The sequence below is a fragment of the Anomaloglossus baeobatrachus genome, chromosome 6, assembly GCF_048569485.1.
Source record: "Anomaloglossus baeobatrachus isolate aAnoBae1 chromosome 6, aAnoBae1.hap1, whole genome shotgun sequence".
NCBI lineage: Eukaryota > Metazoa > Chordata > Amphibia > Anura > Aromobatidae > Anomaloglossus > Anomaloglossus baeobatrachus.
In genome coordinates this window covers 63,040,327-63,062,075 of record NC_134358.1, presented here as the reverse complement: position 1 = coordinate 63,062,075, position 21,749 = coordinate 63,040,327, and the positions used below count along the sequence as shown (strand labels likewise).

At 48.5% G+C, this 21,749-nt stretch overlaps 1 protein-coding gene across 1 annotated transcript in view; it reads left to right on the top strand.

The window, feature by feature from the left end:
- The window catches only part of TRHR (thyrotropin releasing hormone receptor), a 77,026-nt gene that overhangs the window by 11,813 nt on the left and 43,464 nt on the right, over positions 1–21,749 (top strand). The window contains exon 2 of the mRNA XM_075316215.1: positions 324–1,192. Coding sequence (XP_075172330.1) covers positions 404–1,192 — 789 coding nt within the window. The 5' untranslated portion in view covers positions 324–403. The remainder of the gene's footprint in view (positions 1–323; positions 1,193–21,749) is intronic.

Below are 21,749 nucleotides of genomic sequence, written 5' to 3'. Positions count from 1 at the left end.
ACTGTTTGGCCTCTGTCATTCACTATTTGGTCACTGCCACTTCAGTGTTAAATTTTCAACAAAAGTGATATATTGTCCATAATGACGTCATTTGTGGCCATATTAGATAGCTATTGTGACTGTCCATGGGGGAGTAACAATACAAACTGTAAAAGACGGGGGGAAAAGCTCTTATGTATTAGAAATGGATTAAAACAGAGACAAAAGGCAAACATTTGTAAATACCATATCTTCAAAATAATACAACAATAAGAATGATCTCACATCGCAATGTTCCCCATAATTTCCCATTGATAACAGATGTTGAATATTTTTCTCCATAGGGAGCTTTTGGACGATGAAGTACTATAAGATGATGTAACAAAGCAGCGTTGTACCTTGAGGCTTCTCTATCCTTGTGAATATGGAAAATCAGAATTTTTCTGAACTGAATAACTCAATCTTCCAAGATCCGGAATGGAACAGTGTGGAGTACCAAGTGGTCACTATTTTTCTGGTGGTTGTAATATGTGGACTTGGGATTGTTGGCAACGTTATGGTGGTTCTGGTAGTTCTTAGGACTAAGCACATGAGGACTCCAACCAACTGTTATCTTGTAAGCCTTGCCATAGCCGATCTAATAGTCCTGGTGGCAGCAGGGCTTCCCAACATCACCGATAGTCTCTATGGCTCCTGGGTCTATGGCTATATGGGATGTTTGTGCATCACTTTTCTCCAGTATTTGGGTATTAATGCTTCATCTTGCTCTATCACTGCTTTCACCATTGAAAGATACCTCGCAATCTGCCATCCTATCAAAGCTCAGTTTCTATGCACTATTTCCAGAGCGAAGAAGATCATTGTGTTTGTTTGGGTCTTTACCTCAGTTTACTGCATGATGTGGTTTTTTCTACTTGACCTCAACACAACTGTCTACAGAGATGCTACAGTGGTGAGCTGCGGATACAAAGTCAACCGGAGTTACTATTCTCCAATCTACTTGATAGATTTTGGTATATTTTATGCCGTACCAATGACATTAGCAACTGTTCTTTATGGACTTATCGCAAGAATTCTATTTCTAAGCCCCATACCGTCTGATCCAAAGGAAAACTCGAAGACCTGGAGAAATGATTCAACTCATCAGAACAAGGTCTACAACTCCAAGATGTCCAGTAGATGTTCAAATAACACCATATCCTCCAGACGACAGGTAAATACTTTTATTTCTTATGAATAACTGTAATTAGGCATTCACTATATGCTATATAATCTACTAGCTGTAGTATCCGGCGTTGCCCGGGATAGTAACTGTCTCTCTGTCTCTCTCCCAGTCTCTGTCTGTGTGTTGCTGTGTGTCTGTCTCTCTGTCTGTCTCCTTGTCTGTCTGTGTCTATGTCTCTGTCTGACTATTTCTATCTCTGTCTGTATTTGTATCAGTCTATCGGTCTCCATCTCTGTGTCTGTCTGTCTCTATCTCTGTGTCTGTCTCTATGTGTGTGTCTGTCTGTCTCTTTCCCCGTCTATCTCTTTTCCGTCTGTCTTGGTCTGTCTCTTTCCTGGTCTGTCTCTTTCCCAGTCTGTCTCTTTCCCGGTCTGTCTCTTTGCCCGGCTGACTCTTTTCAGGGCTTTCTCTTTCCCCGTCTGTCTCTTTCCAGGTCTGTCTCTTTCCAGGTCTGTCTCTTTGCCTGGCTGACTTTTTTCAGGGCTGTTTCTTTCCTCGTCTGTCTCTTTCCAGGTCTGTCTCTTTCCCCGGCTGTCTTTTTCCCTGGTTGTCTCTTTCTCCAGCTGTCTCTTTCCCCGGCCGTCTCTTTCCTCGGCTGTCTCTTTCCCCGTCTGTCTGTTTCCCCGTCTGTCTCTTTCCAGGTCTGTCTCTTTCCAGGTCTGTCTCTTTCCAGATCTGTCTCTTTGCCCATCTGTCTCTTTTCTGGGCTGTCTCTTTCCCCATCTGTCTCTTTCCCCGTCTGTCTCTTTCCAGGTCTGTCTCTTTGACCGTCTCTCACTTTGACCGTCTGTCTCTTTCCAGGGCTGTCTCTTTTCAGGGCTGTCTCTTTCCAGGTCTGTCTCTTTCCAGGTCTGTCTCTTTGCCCGTCTGCCTCTTTGCCCGTCTGTCTCTTTGGCCATCTGTTTCTTTCCAGGGCTGTCTCTTTCCCCATCTGTCTCTCTCTTTCCCCATCTGTCTCTGTCTGTGTCTCTGTCTGTATTTTCTGTCTCTCTATCCATCTCTCCACTGACATCATATAACCTCACGCATAAGCTTCAACTAACAGTTTATTTTTTTCCTATAGCAACCACTGACAGTTGCTATTAATAATCTATAGCTCCCACCTCCATTCAGTTTAATGGTGGCAGGATTTTAGAGACTAACTGTAAAACTGTCAAAACATAATCTACGACGCTCTCTGGGTCACACCAGGCGTCTGTGCAAAATTTCGTGATTGTAAATGCGACGGTGCGGATTCCTTTAGCAGACATATACACATACACCAGCTATATATATTAGATTAGGGTACATTTGGTTAGCTAAGATGTTGACGTTGTATGTTCTGAAGAAGATCCTAAACTTCAGTGCTTACACTGTCTATACCATGAGTATCAATGTGTTGAATATTTTGCTCTACCCAAGGATTGAGATTCCTAAATCTGGTCTTTAACGGGATTCTCTTTTAAGATGTAAAAAAGAGATAGCTAAGAAAGATTTATGATGTGCAACTGATTGTAGTCACCTCCTAGAGAATATCGAAGAGATAGTTCATAAAACTGAGACAAACATTGCACTTCATCTGCATCTGTTCAGATGCATCTGTTCATCATTGCACCCAAGTATTATGGTTAAAATTTCACTGAGGTATATACGCTTTAAGGTGTTCATGGGGAACAGTATAATGCATACTCCCTTTGGCCACTCCATTGCCTCTTTCTGCCTGTAGTGGAGCTGCAGATCCCTCCCCCTCTGTACTGTTGCCCTCGTTCTGCATGCCACCTTCCCACGTTGGCTCAGTTATTTCATCATCCACCACCTCGTCTTCTACTTCTGCATTCTAATCCTCCTCCTAACTTGTTCACTTAACATCATGACTTGTTGACAACTGTGTTTCATCATCATCATCCACCTATTGAGACTGTAATTGATATTCCCCACCATCATCTTCTTATGATTGTCGCTGCTCAAATATTTGGGCATCACTGCACACAATCTCCTCATGTCCTTCTTGAAATGTGCATGGTGAGAGGCCAGAATCAATAGATGGAAATGTATAGAGCTCCTCGGAGTGTCCCAGTGTGGGATCACTTGTCTACTGGGACTTGTCATGGTGGGAAGAAGGACGATCAGGGTGAAGCTTTTGTGGTCAAGACTCTTGGCTAGTGAAACTAGACTATGTAGAAGACAGGGTGGTGCTTGGAAAAAAACTGAAAGAATTAAAAAAACTGACCACCTATTTTCATTGTTCTTGTTTTAACCATGGTATCCCCCTCCCCCCTTTAAAGTGGGACAGGAAGATAGGTCTTGTCGATGAACATGTTTGTTGTGCTCCTGCATAAGGCACAGTTTAACCTGGCCCATGTGTGGCGCACCTGAAGCTTCAGTCGCCACAGGGTACTGCACCTCACTTAAGGTACAGTATTCCGCTCGGGTAAGGAGGGGGTTAACCACTGGTGTTTCCAAATGTCAGCTTAGGTACCTTCTCACTGGGGACTGGACTAGGGTAGGCTGGGGGTGGCCATCATGATGCATGGGACTCTCCCGGTCACTAGGACAACCACCTGGGGGGCGGGCACCACTTGGTGTAGAAGTAGGAGTAACCTGGACACAATCTTCAGTCAAGTCAGGACTTCAGTTCTGGAAGGACAACACCACTTTCTTCCTTCTTTTTATTCACGGAGCCTGAGGCTTGGAGCAGGAAGCTCAGCACGGGTTCCTCACTTCTGAAGGGGCATCCCGTGGGAAAGGACACTTTCAAATACCGGTGGCTACCTCTAACTGATCCAGGATCAGCTGGAGCCCATCACGGCAGAGACCGGTACCCCCGGGCAACCAAAGGACAGTGAGTAAAGAGCTGGAACTGTAACTGCTGTGTCTGTCCTTAATTGCCACCGCGGTCGCTCGGCACTTCAGCGCCAATGGCCACTACTACCACCATCATCCTCCCTGGGCGTAGCTTCGCCTGTGGGAAGCTGAACTACCCTAGCTGTGACACCATCTGCCCCAGAGGACTGGGACCGCAGCGGCGGCTAAACCCTGTCCGCATACCTCAGGTGGCGTCACAAGACAACTACTACTTCCTCAACCTCCAACATCTCACCATCATCCCATCCTCTATCCTCCTGCCTTTTATTGTACACCTTGGGGCCACGAAACTGGGCAAGGGCCACCCGTGACATCCCAGACCCGACATCACCGGCCCGGTGACGAGTAATTTAACCCCTGCCCTGTAGGTGCTGCACATGGCCTTGGACTCTATGTGTGCCATCAGCAACGCGTCCACTACCCCGTCCCTTACTACACATTTTGTGCATGCTAAATTAGGTATGCAGATAACAGCGCTATTAGTAGGGACTAATATAGAATACATGTAGGACTGAAAAGGACATTTGGTTTTAGGATCCAGCAACAAGGGCTGTATGGAAATAATCCCTACCTACATGCCTTTAATGCTAAACTAATACACTACCCCTTCTTCAGCAGCTCTATGTATACTGTTCCGGGGTAGAGTGTACTGAGGTTCACTTCACCGGGTTTTATACAGACTCAATGATGCGTTGCGGTCGGCCAATCACAGTAATGCCAGTAGCCAACATGGCTATAAATTACCATCATTGGCATGAAATCCCCACATGTTTAGTGGCTAAAAATAGTCTCGAAACATGCAGGGCGAGGACACTGGCATAAGGCTTGAGCAGCTGTGATACCTGATAGAGTACTGAGAGTGCCCAAGCACCCCAATTCCAACATATAGGACAAGTGATCAAACCATCACAGGTTCAATCATCATGGGGGTCTTAAAAGAAAACAATTTAAAAAATGGTAAAAAGAAATGTTTTTAAAACATGAAAGTTTAAATCACTCCTTTTTCCAATCGGAAAATAAAAAATAAGCATATTTCGTATCACAGCTTCCATAAAAGTCAAAATACAAAAGTCACCATTTCCTTACACTTGGAATTTTTTTTTACCATTTTTCAGTACATTATATGGTGAAAAGAATGGTGTCATACAAAATAACTCATCCTCAATATGAACACGACAAGAAAAAGAAAAGTTATGTCTTTAGAGAATGTTTAAAACCGAGTGGTACCTAAGGACCATGATTAGCCAGAGCATCTACCAAGAGCATCTCTCAGTCTGGAGGACGCAGGATACCTATGCCTTACACAGATAGTTTACCAGGAACTGCGTTATGCCTTGTATATTTATAGTGGTGTTGTGGTTGATTTAAACAAGTGTTCCCTGGGTAATTCCCATATGTCCCAGTTGTCAAATACTTTGTGATCAGCTATTATCATGGCACTCTTCAAATGAAAACAGATTAAATGTTTAAAGGTAGGATGGCTGGGAATGCGTATATGTATCTACAGTCTCAGTGTAACCTATGTAATGTATACAGCAGTTTCAGTTTCCCTTACGTGATGTCTATATAGCAGCCTCAGTGTATCATATGTGGTGTATATAAGTCATTCTCAATGTATTATTATTATTTATTATTATAGTGCCATTTATTCCATGGCGCTTTACAAGTCAAAGAGGGTATACGTACAACAATCATTAACAGTACAAAATAGACTGGTACAGGAGGAGAGAGGACCCTGCCCACGAGGTCTCACAGTCTACAGGGAATGGGTGATGGTACAATAGGTGAGGACAGAGCTGGTTGCGCAGTGGTGTACTGGACTGAGGGTTATTGTAGGTTGTAGGCTTGTTGGAAGAGATGGGTCTTGAGGTTCCTCTTAAAGCTTTCCACGGTAGGGGAGAGTCTGATATGCTGAGGTAGAGCATTCCAGAGTATTTGGGAGGCACGGGAGAAATCTTGTACGCGATTGTGGGAAGAGGAGATAAGAGAGGAGTAGAGAAGGAGATCTTGTGAGGATCTGAGGTTGCGTGCAGGTAGGTACCGGGAGGAAACTAGGTAACAGATGTAAGGAGGAGACAGGTTGTGGATGGCTTTTTATGTCATGGTTAATGTTTTGAACTGGAGTCGTAGGGCAATGGGAAGCCAGTGACGGGATTGTCAGAGTGGCGAGGATGGCTAATAGCGAGGGGAGAGGTGGATTAAGCGGGCCTCAGAGTTTAGGATAGATTGGAGGGGTGCAAGAGTGTTGGAAGGGAGGCCAGAGAGCAGGAGGTTGCAGTAGTCGACGCAGGGGATGATGAGGGCATGCACTAATGTTATTGCTGATTCTTGGTTAAGGAAAGCACGGATTTGGGAGATATTTTTGAGTTATAGTCTGCATGAGGTGAAGAGGGCTTGGATGTGTGGCTTGAAGGATAGAGCAGAGTCGAGGGTTACTCCAAGGCAACGAGCTTGTGAGACTGGGGAGAGGGAGCAACCATCAAGTTTGATAGAAAGGCTTGTTGGAGGAGATGAGTGAGGAGGAGGAAAGACAATGAACTCTGTTTTGTTCATGTTAAGCTTTAGGAATCACGCAGAGAAGAAGGATGAAATAGCAGACAAACATTGTGGAATTTTGGTTAGTAGAGAGGTAATGTCAGGTGCAGAGAGGTAGATCTGTATGTCAACGGCATAGAGATGATACTGAAAGCCGTGGAACTCTATGAGCTGTCCCAGGCCGAAGGTGTAGATGGAGAACAGCAGGGGTCCAAGAACTGAGCCTTGGGGGACACCGACAGATAGGGGGGCGAGATGAGGAAGTGGTGTGAGAATGAGAGACGCTGAAAGTTCGGTCGGTTAGGTATGAGGAGATCCAAGATATGGCCAAGTCTGTGATGCCCAGAGATGAGAGAATCTGTAGTAGGAGGGAATGGTCTACTGTGTCGAAGGCAGTGGACAAGTCCAGGAGGAGGAGGACAGAGTAGTGTCGCTTGGCTTTGGCGGTTAGTAGATCATTGGTGACTTTGGTTAGGGCAGTTTCAGTAGAGTGATGTGGTCGGAAGCCAGATTGTAGCTGGTCAAAGAGGGAGCAGGAGGAGAGGTATGAGGACAATTCAAGATGGACATGCTGTTCCAGTAGTTTTGAAGCATAGGGGAGAAGGGATATGGGGCGATAGCTTGACACAGAGGATGGGTCAAAGGAGGGCTTTTTGAGGATGGGTGTGATGGAGGCATGTTTAAAGCATGAGGGGAACACACCACTTGTTAGTTATAGGTTGAAGAGATGGGTTAGGGCTGGGATGAGGACTGCAGTGATATTGGGGATGAAGTGCGATGGGAGTGTGGCGCCCTGGACAAGCCAGGATGTCACAGGTACTGCAACAACACACCCCACACCCCGGCTAGGCACATCAAAGTCAGACAAAAATCCTTGTTGCCTCCCTCCAGGGGCTGATGTCCACACCAGGGGGTGGAGCCAGGCGGTTGGCCCCACCCACCGAGGAGTTCACAGTCCTGGAGGAGGGAAAAGGAAGTCAGTGTAGTGGAGAGTTCAGTTTAGCGAGTTGAAGAGTGAAGTGGTAGTGGAGCAGACTGACTGTGTCCGGGTGCGTGGCCCGGCCACATACAGCAAGGTTGGCAGACGGTGGTGACCGTCTGCAGGAGGGGCTGATTGACGTGAACCGTAAGAACCGGGGATGGGCAGTGGCCCGCCGGTACCGGATCGGGGAGCAAAGAGAAGCCCGCATCATTCGGCAGGGCCTACGGACCCCGACCAGGCTTGGAGTCGCCGTAAAACCGGTCAAATTCGTTAGCGAAGGGAACCTCCGGGGTTTCCCAGCAGTCAAGACCCGATTGAAGGCAACCGCTCAAACCGTGAAGGGAAATACAGTCACCGCCAAGGCAACAGTTCCCAGGGCCAGAGCCTGCGGGCAAAAGGGGCTCCCTCAGCATCCATCCAAGCTGGGGAGAGGGTTACCGGTGGGAAGCCACCAGAACCGAGAACATAACACAGGTGCAGGGAAAGGCAGTCACTGCCAACCTACCAGGAGAAGAACCACCGCAGCCGTCTGTGGGACCCGTCCATCCAGCCGTTTGTTTTACCGGAGACTTTGCATTCATCATTGGCTGAGTGAGTACCACCGTGCCGTGCGGCACCGCGCTGCCCCCGCAACCCTGCACCTCACCAGGCCCCGTAACCCACCTGCCATTCCTCCCTCACCGGGCCCCGGGACAACCAACCCCCTACCCGCGGAGGGGAAGAACAACATCTAAGCTGCTCCCTGTCATCGCTCCCGGGATCCCCGTCCAGAGCAGCGGTGGTGTCACAACCTCACCACAACCGTGGGTGGCGTCACGGACAATAAATCCCCAAAACCATTCCCCTTTTCACTCACGGGCGAGGAGCGCCGCTCGAATCCCCGGATCCGGCCCACCGCTCGAGCCACCGAGCAGCAAGCGAAGCAGTAGCAGTGCCGGACCCGAGCGTGGTGAGTGCAGCGTCCCCTCCCCGCCCGCGACAGGAGCGGGTCCAGTGCACAGGTGGTTAGATGTGATCTTGAGAGTAGAGTGAAAAGATTGTTTTTTGTCATGGTGGAAAAGCTTGATTTGGAGGAAGAGGGCTAAGTAGCTATGATGAGGGGCCATGGTGATTGTGGGCCAAAGCTTGCTCTGATGTTGTCAATCTTCTGCTTGAAGAAGGAGGCAAAGTCTTCAGCTGAGATGAGAGGAGAGGGAGGTGGTGCTGGAGGATGGAGGAGAGAATTGAAAGTGTTGAATAGCTGTTTAGGGTTGTGAGCGAGAGAGGATATGAGGGATGAGAAGTAGGTTTGTTTTGCAGCAGTGAGTGTGGATTTGAAGGTGGTGAGGGACTCTTTATATGCAATGAAGTGATCAGTGGAATGAGACTTCTTCCATCTGCAATTCTGGAAGCCTGTCTCAGTTGTTTAGTCTGACTGGTGTGCCAGGGTTGTGTGGGTTTTGGTGTGTGTGAGGGGGCAGCTGATTCGAGAGCTGCAGAGATTGTAGTGTTGTATAAAGTTGCAGCAGCATCTGCATCGTGTAAAAATGCAATGTCTGTGAGCGAGAGAAGGGACTGAGAAAGTGTGTGCAAATCAAGGCGTTTGATATTTCTGCGAGGGTATGAAAGTTTGTGGAGGGGGGGTTGCGTACTTGGAGAAGAGAGGGAAGAGTATGTGAGTAGGTTGTGGTCAGAAAGGGGGAGAGGTGAGTTAGAGAGGTTAGATAGGGAACAGAGGCGAGTGAACATGAGGTTCAGCGTGTGGCCATCTTTGTGAGTAGCTGCAGAAGACCATTGGGTGAGGCCGAAGGAGGAAGTGAGTGTTAGAAGTTTGGAGACAGATAAGTGGGAAGTGTCAATGGGGATGTTGAAATCACCCATGATGATGGTGGGGATGTCGGTGGAAAGAAAATGTAGTAGCCAGGTGGTGAAATGGTCAAAAAAGGCAGGAGCTGGCCCTGGAGGGAGGTAAATGACAGCCAGTTGAATGTTGGAGGGGGCGTAGATGCGTACGGAGTGCACCTCAAAAGAAGGAAGAGTAACAGAGGGTGGTAGTGGAATTGGTGTATAGGAGCAATGGTCGGACAGGAGCAAACCAACTCCTCCACCATGCTTGTTACTGGGGCGGGGGGGTGAGAGAGTTGGAGACCGCCATAAGAAAGTGCAGCAGGAGAGACTGTGTCAGAGGGGGTGAGCCAGGTGTCTGTGATGGCGAGGAAGGAAAGTTTATTAGTGATGAAAAGATCATGAATGTAATGAAGTTTGTTGCAGACAGAGCGAGCGTTCCATAGAGCTCCTGTTAGTGGGACTGGGGGAGCGGGTATGAGGTTAGAGAGGTTGCGGAAATTTGTGATAGGTTGTGGATGAGGGATTGAAGTGACAATAGGGATGTGGTGAGGAGGACCAGGATTAGGAGAGATATCTCCAGCAGTGAGGAGAAGCAGTGAGAGTGTTAGTAGGTGGGAGCAGGAGAGGCCATGAGATGGTTGTGTGTGTCTGGAGACACTGGGTGAAATGTGGATAAAAATATCTGAGGGGAAGGTGAGATGGGTGGGGAGCATGGAGGGAGAGATGAATAGTTCATTACTGGCTTTAGGGATCAGAGGGGGCAGTAGAAAGTGAAGTATTATAGGGGTGAAAGTGAAGATAAACACAAACATTGTTTACAGTGACTATATATCCTGTTACCTTCCGGTCACTTCCGGCCCAATTCTGGCCCAATTCTGGCAATGTATGCTATGTGATGTGCATAGATCAGTCTCAGCATGTCCTATCTTAAGTATACAGCAGTTTCAGTGTTTCCTATGTGATGTCTATACAGCAGCCTCAGTGTATCCTATGTGGTGTATATATCTCATTCTCAATGTATGTTATGTTATGTGCATATATCACTCTCAGCATCTCCTATCTTATGCATACAGCAGTTTCAGTGTTTCCTATGTGATGTCTATACAGCAGCCTCAGTGTATACTATGTTATGCATACAGCAGTCTCAGTGTATGCTATGTAATATATATATATATATATATATATATATTTATTTATATACTGAATGTAGCCTCCCTGTGTCCTATGTGATGTATGTAAATCAGTTTCAATGTATCCTATATGCTGTGCATAGATCAGTCTCAGCATCTCCTATCTTATGTATACAGCAGTTTCAGTGTTTCCTACGTGATGTCTATATAGTAGCTTCAGTGTATACTATGTTATGTTATGTATACAGCAGTCTTAGGCGGGCTTTGCACGTTGCGACATCGCAAGCCGATGCTGCGATGTCGCATGCGATAGTCCCCGCCCCCGTCACAGCAGCGATATCTTGTGATTCCTGGCGTAGCGAAAATTATCGCTACGCCAGCTTCACATGCACTCACCCGTCCTGCGATGTCGCTGTGGCCGGCGTCCCGCCTCCTTCCTAAGGGGGCGGGTCGTACAACGTCACAGCGACGTTACACGGCAGGCGGCCAATCAAAGCGAAGGGGCGGAGATGAGCAGGATGTAAACATCCCGCCCACCTTCTTCCTTCCGTATAAGCCGCCGGCGGCAGGTATGAGATGTTCCTCGCTCCTGCGGTTTCATACACAGCGATGTGTGCTGCCGCAGGAGCGAGGAACAATATCGTACCTGTCGCGGCAGCGTAATTATGAAAAAGTCGGAGCCTACACCGATGATACGATAACGACGCTTTTGCGCTCATTAATCGTATCATCTAGGATTTACACACTACGATGTCGAAAGTGACACCGGATGTGCGTCACTTTCGATTTGACCCCACCGACATCGCACGTGCGATGTTGCAACGTGCAAAGCCGCCCTTAGTGTATGCTATGTGATATACTGTATATACAGCAGTCTCAGTGTACCCTATGTGATGAATATAGCAAAATCAAAGAAATGAGCTGGAGTATCAGTTGGTATAACGCATAGTGTAGAAGCATGGTCACACTGTGGCCATTTCAAGAACAAAACCCGAGAATAAAAAAGTGAGCATATACCCTGTAGTAAGTATATAAGTATATAGTAATATTACATATAAATAACAGGGAACTTAGTTAATACTATTTTGATTTTTTAAAAAGTGTAAAAGCCATCAAAACAAGACAAGGTGTACCCAATTAAGATGATCCTATCTTATCTCAAGTATTAAAACCTCGCCTTGTGTCAGCTAACCTCTATATACTATAGGGGTACCGCAGGATACAGGCCCGACTGTTCAGACACCTGCTCATGGGAAGCTATATATATGAAATTCCTAGATTAAAAACGGGGACGGATACACCCCTATTTGTACAAAGTACCAGGAACTACATGAAATCTAAAGAAATCATCCAGAGCATAAGTTGGTATACGTGCACAGTATAGGAGCACATTTACACTGTGGCCATTTTAAAGACAAAACCTAAGAAAAAACTAAATGAACACATACTCTATGGTAAGTAAATAGTAATACTACATCTACGGTAAAAACATAGGTTAATTAGTTAAACCTATGTGATGAAAATAGCAGTTTCAGTGTTTTCTATGTGATATATATATCGTCTCATATAGCAGTCTCATATGATGTATATAGCAGTCTCAGTTTCTCCTGTATGATGTTGATGTATATGGTATTCTTGGTGTATCCTATGTGATATATATATTCATTAGCCTTATTGTCTCCTATGTGATGTATTTGCAGCAATCTCAATGTATCCTTTGTGATGTATATGCAGCAGTCTTGGTGTAGCCTATGTGATATATACAGCAGTCTCAGTTTTTCCTCTATGATGCATGTGGTATTCTTGGTTTATCCTATGTACTGGAAGTACATCATCCTCAGTGTCTACTATGTGATATACAATATATTCATTAGCCTTATTGTCTCCTATGTGATGTATTTACAGAAATCTCAATGTATCCTTTGTGGTGTATATACAGTGGAACCTTGGTTAACGAGAACAATCCGTTCTGGGAGTGTGCTTGTTAGCCAAGTTACTCGTTCAGCAAAGCAAGATTTCCCATAGGAAACAATGCAATGCAGACAATTCGTTCCACAACTTGTTAAATGTTCCATCCTGGTCCCCTGTTGTGCCATTCCACACACGCACAAACACACACAAATATGCGCACACACACACACACACACACACACACACACACACACACACACAGATTATATTCACCTTACCTTCCATTCCATCACAGGTCTCCCGGGACTTGTTGTTCGCTGGTACGGTATGTGTATCGGGTAACCATCGCAACGAGGGAGGAACTTCTGCTGCCAGAGCGCTGACATCAAAGGCAGGAGCCGCTTGCCTCTGATTGGTCAGCACGCTGCTTTTGAGTAGCAGCTGACAGCGGAAGTTCCGGCATCGGTCGCGATGGTTACCGATAAACATCCTGAAGCGTCGAACTACAAAAACCAGGAGGATGGCGATGGAACGGAAGGTAAGGTGAGCATAATATATGCGTGTTTTTGTGTGTTTGTGCATGCTTCTGTGTGTTTGTGTGGACTGCAAGAGCGGGTTAGAGCGCGGTGGATGTATGGAACCGGAAGTGTGTGCGGTGAGTATTTTGCTTGTACGGCAAAGCTTGCTCGTAAACTGAGTTACAAATTTACAGCAAGCTTTGCTCGTTAAGCGAAATACTCGCTAACTGAGTTACTCGTTAAGCGAGGTTCCACTGTATAGGTTTTATTGATTTATCTATGCATTTATTTTTTTTTTTCACAAAGATCAAGAAAGGTTTTGGATGGTTCATGGATGCCACAAAACAATAGATGTATTGGGTCTTACATTTTGCCTACCACTTTCTATTTATTCTTCCAGCTAAGCTGCCACGGGAAGGGATGAAATTAGTGTCAGGATATTAACATCTCTATGTAATGTTTTCAGTATATTGTTTAATGTGCTCTTAATGAATTCAGCTTCTTTTCATAGAAAAAGTGCAAAGGTGATGTCATTCTGTTTCTCTCTAAGACACAATCTTCACAGTAATGATCATATATGCAGTTCAACCTCTTTATGGGTCAGAGGTTATGGATACAAAGCATACAAAGTTGCAAATAAAAATAGATTAAAAAGGAGTTATTATTTGTTTGACTTTTCAATGACTTTTTGAATAGATGAATACTGTATAAAGTATTCATAGTGAAGGTTGGACGTGAGCAAAGAGACAAAAACAGTCATCAAATACACTTAAAACAATATTGAAATGTCTAATAAACCACAAGAAAAATTATATATTTAAAATACTAAAGATAAACATGTCATGCCTGAATCTAATATATAAAGCTGAGTGTGTGTGTGTATGTGTGTGTGTATGTACAGTATGTATGTGTGTGTGTGTGTGTGTGTGTGTGTGTGTGTACGTGTGTGTGTGCGTGTGTGTGTGTACAGTATGTACAGTATGTATGTGTGTGTGTATGTACAGTATGTATGTGTGTGTGTATGTACAGTATGTGTGTGTGTGTGTGTGTGTGCGTGTGTGTGTGTACAGTATGTACAGTATGTATGTGTGTGTGTGTGTGTGCGTGTGTGTGTGTGCATGTCTGCTAAAGGAATCCGCACCATTGCATTTACAATCAAGAAATGTTGCACAAACACCCCATCTGACTCAAGGAACATCATAGACTATGATTTGAGGGGAAAAGTTAACCCTGCGCTTTAAAGTTATTTGCCAAAAAACTGCTTCTATTAAAATTAAAGTTAATGGAGCTGGGAGCTACAGGTCATTAATAGGAGCTGTGATTGGTTGCTACAGGCAACAAAGGACATTCTTAGTATAAGAAGCTTATATGTGAGGTAATAAGACAGAGAGACAGAGACAGAGGGAGAGAGAGAGCGAGAGACAAATGGAGAGGGACATACAGAGACAGACAGGGAGTGAAACATTGAGACAGACAGAGAGAGACAAAGAGAGGGGCAGACAGAGAGAAAGAGACAAAGACAGACAGAAAGGTGGACAAAGACAGATAGAGAGAGACAGACAGAGAGAGACAGACATAGACACAGACAGAGACAGACAACGAAAGACAGAGAGAGACAGAGAGGGACAGAGAGATTGACAGACAGAGAGACAGACCGAGAGAGAGAGAGAGAAACACACAGAGAGATAGAGAGACAGAGAGAGAAACAGAGATAGAGAGACAGACAGAGAGACAAAGAGAGAGATGGGTAGAGAGAAAGACAGAGACAGACAGAGACAGACAGAGAGGTAGACAGACAGACAAAGATAGAGAGACAGAGAGAGAGGCAGATAGAGAAAGACAGACAGCGAGAGACTAATAACAGAGGCTACTAATCTCCTTTTAGCACATGCACTCTTCACACAGGACTAATCCTCTAGCCTCTCCTATGTGGTGGTGATCTTTGTCCTCTTTCATGCTAGTGAGCTGGTCTCTTCCCCCTAGAAAAAACTAAACTGACACCTCTACAGGAGCTCTTTTCATGCTCTTTTTTGGCTCTGACTAGTTCCTTGGGGTTTTGCATCAATTGACAAGTGGGACATACCCATACGTGCTATATTTCTATGATGCTGATATATCACTATTTGCCAGGCTGCTAGTCTGCATGTGTCTGTTCTCTACAGCCAGAACCATAGGAGCTTATAAATTTGCTATACACACCCATGGGGTATGGGTATTCTAATGCTAAATCCGCACCCCCTAGGACTAAACATTTCACACAGCAAGCTTCAGACATTACTATGGCTACTTAGTGGCACCCTGTCTGGACATACTGTATTTAGACCACTGCTACTTTTCAGATGTAATATATGTTTCTCCCATATGATTGTATCAAAAACCCTTTCCATCACACTTGCAGAACTTCTCTAGATTTGTTTCACATTTCTTGCAGGATACACAAATTCTTCAAAAGAGAAAATCAGTGGGACTCACAGATTTCATTCCTTTTCTTTTATTCACAATGCCATCTTACCAACATGTAGTGGGATATGGCTAAAGCAATAGTTATTTGCATAGTGGCCATTGCCCCAGTGTTCGTGCACCCTCTCCCATTACATGTTTGTTAATATGTTGTGAAATAAAGAATGTAAATAAAATCTGTGATTGTCACTGTTTACTCTTTTGAAGAATAAACATCATGTAAATACATGGCACAATATAACAGAATTCATCATATATAACAGAACTTGTTGTCATTAACATGTGTTTCTTTCCTTTCGTACTAAAACAGTTAATGTCAGTTTTATTGCCAGCAGCTTTCCAGCAGTCCATGTCAGGTGCAGCTGCTTTCTTACCATACCATTCTTTAAGTAGTGGCTTTAATCAGCTAACTTTGCTAGTGATAGAACTCATTCTACTCTGGCCATCTTGGTGGAAGGAGCTGCTGGCGTACTGTCCTGTGCCCATCCATCTGCTGCATTGGATTCTGCCTGCAGTCGTGGATTTTAGGGTTTGTTTCCTTCTGGTGATCCCCCTTCTGTCTTTCCTTCCCTTCCATGTTTATTAGTGCAGCAGTGGGGCTAGTGTCTCTCGCCGGCCAACTCACTAGTCAGGGTGGTTGTGTGCCGCCCCCGTGCCAGCAGCCGCTGCTGCTCGGATCCCGACCTTCTGTGGGTGGCTCGAAGCTTTCCGGACCCGGGGGTCTCGCGGACACGCCGAATAAAAAGGGGGACGTAGATATACAGGCTAGGCCGTATTAGGTTCGTGACACCACCCACGGTGTGTGGTGAGATGGGACACTACCGCTGCAGTTATGGGGTACCCGGGGGAGATGTTGCGGCAGCCAGTTGTTAACCCCTCTGTGGGTAGGGATGGTGGCCCCAGGACCCGGTGTCGCAGTGCAGGGTATAGCAACCGCAGGGAGTGTTGATGTACTTACTGTTAATAAACCACACGAGACTCTGGTAAACCAAGGTGATGGTGGCCGGTGCTGCGCCGGTTGCATGCGGGTCCCCCACCCGGCTGGTGGTCTCTATCCTTTTTCCTGCACTGTTTGTGTAAGGTGGACTTCCTATCATGAAACTCAGGAGTCCACTCCCGGCTGGATGTGGCCTAGGAGCCGTGCCCGCAGACGCTGGCCCGTGGGATCTATGGGCCCTGGCGGTGACCTCTTATCCCTATCAATGGGCTGTTGTCTTCTATGAGGGACTTTGGGTGGGACAGGACCTCTAGCCCTGGCCTCAATCGATAAATTAACCAGTCCGTTTGTTTCCGGTTTCTGGCTTCAGGGTCCGAGTACCCCCCTTTGTGCTACGGTTTACGGGTCGGTTCCCCGTGTCGGTACCGGCAGGCTACAACCCTGTCCCGGTCCACCTCAGTTCTGCTGAGCCATCTTCCCGTTTTCTGCTGATGGAGACCACCGTCTGCCTCCTAGCCAAAGGCACCAGGACTCCTACCCTGGTACCGTTCAACTTGAACTTTCCTGCTGGAGCTACACTTAGCTCCAGCCCACACTCCTCTCCAAACTGAACTCCGGCTTAAAACTAAACTATTTTCCCGCCCTGGGCTGTCTAAATCTCTGGGTGGGCGTGTTCCAACCGCCTGGTCACACCCACTGGTGTGTCTGTCTGTCCCTAACGGGGGTGACTAGGGTTTCTAGGTTGGTTGTGTGTTTCCTAGTGAGGGAAGGTGTATTGCGGGGGCCTAACTGTGACTACCTAGTTTTGCCAGGGCGTCACATTCCCCCTTCGTTTAATACAGACCATCCGCGGGCTCTCCGACCACCACCATTTATTGAACTGGAAAAAGATAAAAAGGGTAAAACAGCTTACAATTATAATAACATATTTACAATAAGTATATTTTGTTCTCTCCCCTTACAAGAGGCATGTTACTTGAACGTTGCACATATAAAAACCGGGACGGGACGGACCGGGTCCTTCTCACCTCACCCACCCAAAACAACCTAGCCCTAGGGCCACCTCTAAAACACAGGTTGGCACCCCTTGCCCAAGTCCAGGACAGGTCCGGGTAATGCCGAAACGGGCCGGGTAAAAAGTTCCTTACCCGGCAGTCTTTTTCAGGGACCCCACGTCCAGGGGACCCCTGACCCAGAGGTTGGTCATCGGTTTCGGTGGTGACCGGGCCTCGGCCGACTCTACCGCAGGCCCATCCTCCAATTAGCCTCTCCAGAAACTGCGGCTTGGTGAGAAGGTTGGTCGGGGGCTATTTACAAGGCCCAAAAGTTTATGGGCTGGCCTGCAAGTTCTTGGCCATTGTCCTTTTAACTCGTAAATGGGAACATTAGAACACAGACGGTTCCAACGGGGACTTTAACTGGAGGTAGCTGGGAACCACTACCACTGCTGCATGGGGCCGTATGGCTCACTTGACCCCCGGGGGTCAGCATTTCGGGACCAGCAGCAATGCATCCCGGAGTTTTTAACTTCCATCGGGAACGGAGGTGGTATAGCAGGTGATGCCGCTGCTCCTGGGAGCAGTGCCGGCTGGCACTCTCCCATTACATAGGAAACAGGCTCCAGCTCCGAGCAGGTCAACGAGGACGAAACGGTCCTTCTCCCGTCGCGACACTGTGCGGGTAGCTCGGCTCTCACAGGCCCACACCACGGCCACCATCCTTCGGACCTCCGCTTTCCACTCCAGCACCTGTTGCAGAGACTGTGACCACACCCGGACACAGAATCTCGCCAGCTCCCGCTCCAGCCAGGCAGCGGTCCCCACCGGTAAGCAACCCGACTCGCGTTCCTCCACAGGGATCCCCGGCATCAGGTTAAGGAGCAGACATCTTCACGCTGCTCCCCCTTGGTCTTTTGCCGGTACTTCTTTCTGCGGCCTGTTAGTTTTGTTTTACGACCTCGGGGTTCACCTTCCGGCCGTGTTCCCAGGGGGCGGGGCTTTGGCTTTCGCGCCCTTTTCTCAGGGAAGAAGACTCTGGGCTGTAGTTTTCGCGTCCAAAATGGCGGCAAAGATGGTGACTTCTGAAAATTTTGCAACGGATCACCGCTGACTGTCCAATACAAGTCGCACTTCCACAAGGTAAGGTGGATGGGTAAGTATCCTGTTCGTGACGCCAGGTTTCGGGGTGTGCCGCCCTTGTGCCAGCAGCTGCTGCTGCTCGGATCCGGACCTTCTGTGGGTGGCTCGAGGGTCTCCGAACCCGGGGGTCTCGCGGACACGCCGAATAAAAAGGGGCACGTAGATGTACGGGCTAGGCCGTATTAGGTTTGTGACGCTACCCATGGTGTGTGGTGAGATGGGACACTACCGCTGCAGTTATGGGGCACTCGGGGGAGATGTTGCGGCAGCCAGTTGTTAACCCCTCTGTGGATAGGGATGGTGGCCCCGGGACCCGGTATCGCAGGGCAGGGTATTACGACCGCAGGGAGTGTTGATGTACTCACTGTTAATAAACCACACGAGTCTCTGGTAAACCAAGGTGATGGTGGCTGGTGCCGCGCCGGTTTCATGCGGGTCCCCCACCCGGCTGGTGGTCTCTATCCTTATTCCTGCACTGTTTGTGTAAGGTGGACTTCCTAGCGTGAAACTCAGGAGTCCGCTCCCGGCTGGATGTGGCCTAGGAGCCGTGCCCGCAGACGCTGGCCCGTGGGATCTATGGGCCCTGGCGGTGACCTCTTATCCCTATTGGTGGGCTGTTGTCTTCTATGAGGGACTTTTGGTGGGACAGGACCTCTAGGCCTGGCCTCAATCGGTAAATTAACCAGTCCGTTTGTTTCTGATTTCTGGCTTCAGGGTCCGAGTACCCCCCTTTGTGCTACGGTTTCCGGGTCGGTTCCCCGTGTCGGTACCGGCGGGCTACTGTGGCGCCCCTGAGGTTTCCGTCGCCACAGGACATTGCACCCCATCCAGCGGTGTGATGCCCCATTCTGGGTGAGGAAGGGAGTGAACACCGGTCCCCTGGTAAATCTACACAACACCCATTGTTAGGTACATACTGGGACCAGGGACAGTGGCAGTAATCCTCCCATGCTGCATGCTGGGAGGGGCCGTAAGACCCATCCCTGCTCCTATAGGGTACAGCTTAGCAACTGGGGAGGTGGGAGGAGCCACAAGAGAGCAGTCAGAGAAAGGAAGGTCAAGTGTAGTGAGTGAAGAGAGAGAGTGGGGAAGGAGGAGGAGATCTGCAGGAGGCAGGCAAGGAGGAGAGAAGGAAAGAGAGCTCCAAGTCAGTCAGGAGCTGAGAAGAAGAAAGAGACACTTCCTGGTGAAGATCCTGGGACTCAGAGGGTCCAGGTGACACCAAGCAGAGAAAAGAAGGGATTCCAGGGCCACGGATAGCTGTAGAGCTGTGGTGGCCTGCTCCACAGGAACATCGGTGGAGGGATCAAGCTGCAACAGGGGACGGTCCCTTGAAACCAGAGGAGTGCAAAATCATCTCCAAACAGTAAAAACCGAGGCCCAGGGAAAGTTGTAAACTCCCCGGGCCACAGCCCACAGCAGAACCTCTAGAAAAGGGGAGAATCATACGACAGGTGACCCCCCAGCCTGGAGGCTGTAGTGGAGGCCGAGCAGGTTCATCCTAAAAGAGCTAGGCTTAGGAAGACAGCTGAAGATAGAGACACCTTAGAGAGAAGGGTACCGGTTTTTACTCCAAGAATCACCCAGAAACGGCGGAGGTCCCTGACAGTGGGTTCCAGTCGTCTGAGGGCACCAGTGTGCGCATACCAGGACGTGTGAGTAAAGAACTTGAAACTGCACCCTTGGAGTTGTCTCTGTTATTCCGTCTGCTTAGACTTAAGGCTACTTTACACACTGCGATATCGGTCCCGATATCGCTAGTGTGGGTACCCGCCCCCATCTGTTGCGCGACACGGGCAAATCGCTGCCCGTGCCGCACAACAGCCGTCACACATACATACCTGTCCGGCGACGTCACTGAACCGCCGCCCAATAGCAGCGGAGGGGCGGAGCTGAGCGGGACGTAACATCCCGCCCACCTCCTTCCTTCCTCATAGCGGCCGGGAGGCAGGTAAGGGGAGCTTCCTCGTTCCTGCGGCGTCACACGCAGCGATGTGTGCTGCCGCAGGAACGAGGAACAACCTCGTTTCCGCTGCAGTAACGAGATTTGAGAATGGACCCCCATGTCGCCGATTAGCGATTTTGCACGTTTTTGCAACGATGCAAAATCGCTTATCGGTGTCACACGCAACGGCATCGCTAATGCGGCCGGATGTGCGTCACGAATTCCGTGACCCCAACGACTCCGCATTAGCGATGTCGTAGCGTGTAAAGCCCGCTTTACACTACACCATAGACTCTCACGAGCACCAACTGTGCCCCGGGGCACCGCTCCACCTGTGGGGAGCAGTATCACCATTGCTGCCATATCATCACCCCGGAGGCCTTACACAGCAGTGGCGGCTTAATAGCCGCAAACCACAGGTGGCGTCACGAACACAAACTTTATTCAAACCCCAAGTCACCAGCCATATTTAAACTGACACCCACCAGGGCCACGGAGTCGGGCCCCGCCACCACTGACAACCCCCGGACTGGTCCGGCCCGGCACCGGGTGTCCCATAGCCCTGGGGTGGGTGAGTCAACTTTTGGCGTCACGAACAGGATTTTGTGCCCGGTCCCACCGGGTACTGTGCGCCTGAAGAATTGTGCTTAAAAGACTGTGTGTTTTACTGTGAAAACCGCCGCCATTAGCGCTGCTGAGAGCGGGAAGAAGGGGGGCGTGTCAGAAGAAAGGGCGCTAAAAGAAGCCCCGCCCCCTTGGTCTTGGCGAAAGAGCGCGAAGCAGTGCCCGCCATGGAGGGCGGAAGAAGAAGATATGGCAACTAGAAAAGCTGGCTGGCTGGCAGCAAGAGTCTAGATGCCAGACCAGACAAGAGCCAAAATGTACCTCATCGCAAGCGGAGCGGTGCCGGCCGTGATGAGCTGGGCGCCAGTCTGGTGCCAGATGCTAGTGCAGTCTCCGGCCCCGCCTCCGAGAAGGGAAAGGGTGCAGCCGAGTGGCGTGGTCGAGCACCCGAGCAGTGTACCAGCAAGCGTTCCCCAGGTCGGCAGCATGGCAGAGAGGCTGCAGAAGTGCACACCAGGGACCGGGAAGATGGATCCTGAGCTGGACCTGCTTCGGGAGGAGATGCGGATCCTGGCCCGGAGGCTGAGCAGCATGCAGACGGAGGTGGACCGGCGGAGAGAAAGCCCGATAGCGCCAGAGAACGTGGGCCGCAGGATGGAAAAAGCCGAGCAGCGTCCGGGTGAGCTATTTATAACCCCGACCCGTACGGACCCACGGCCCTACCAAGCGCCACCGCCCAGTCCCTTCACTGATC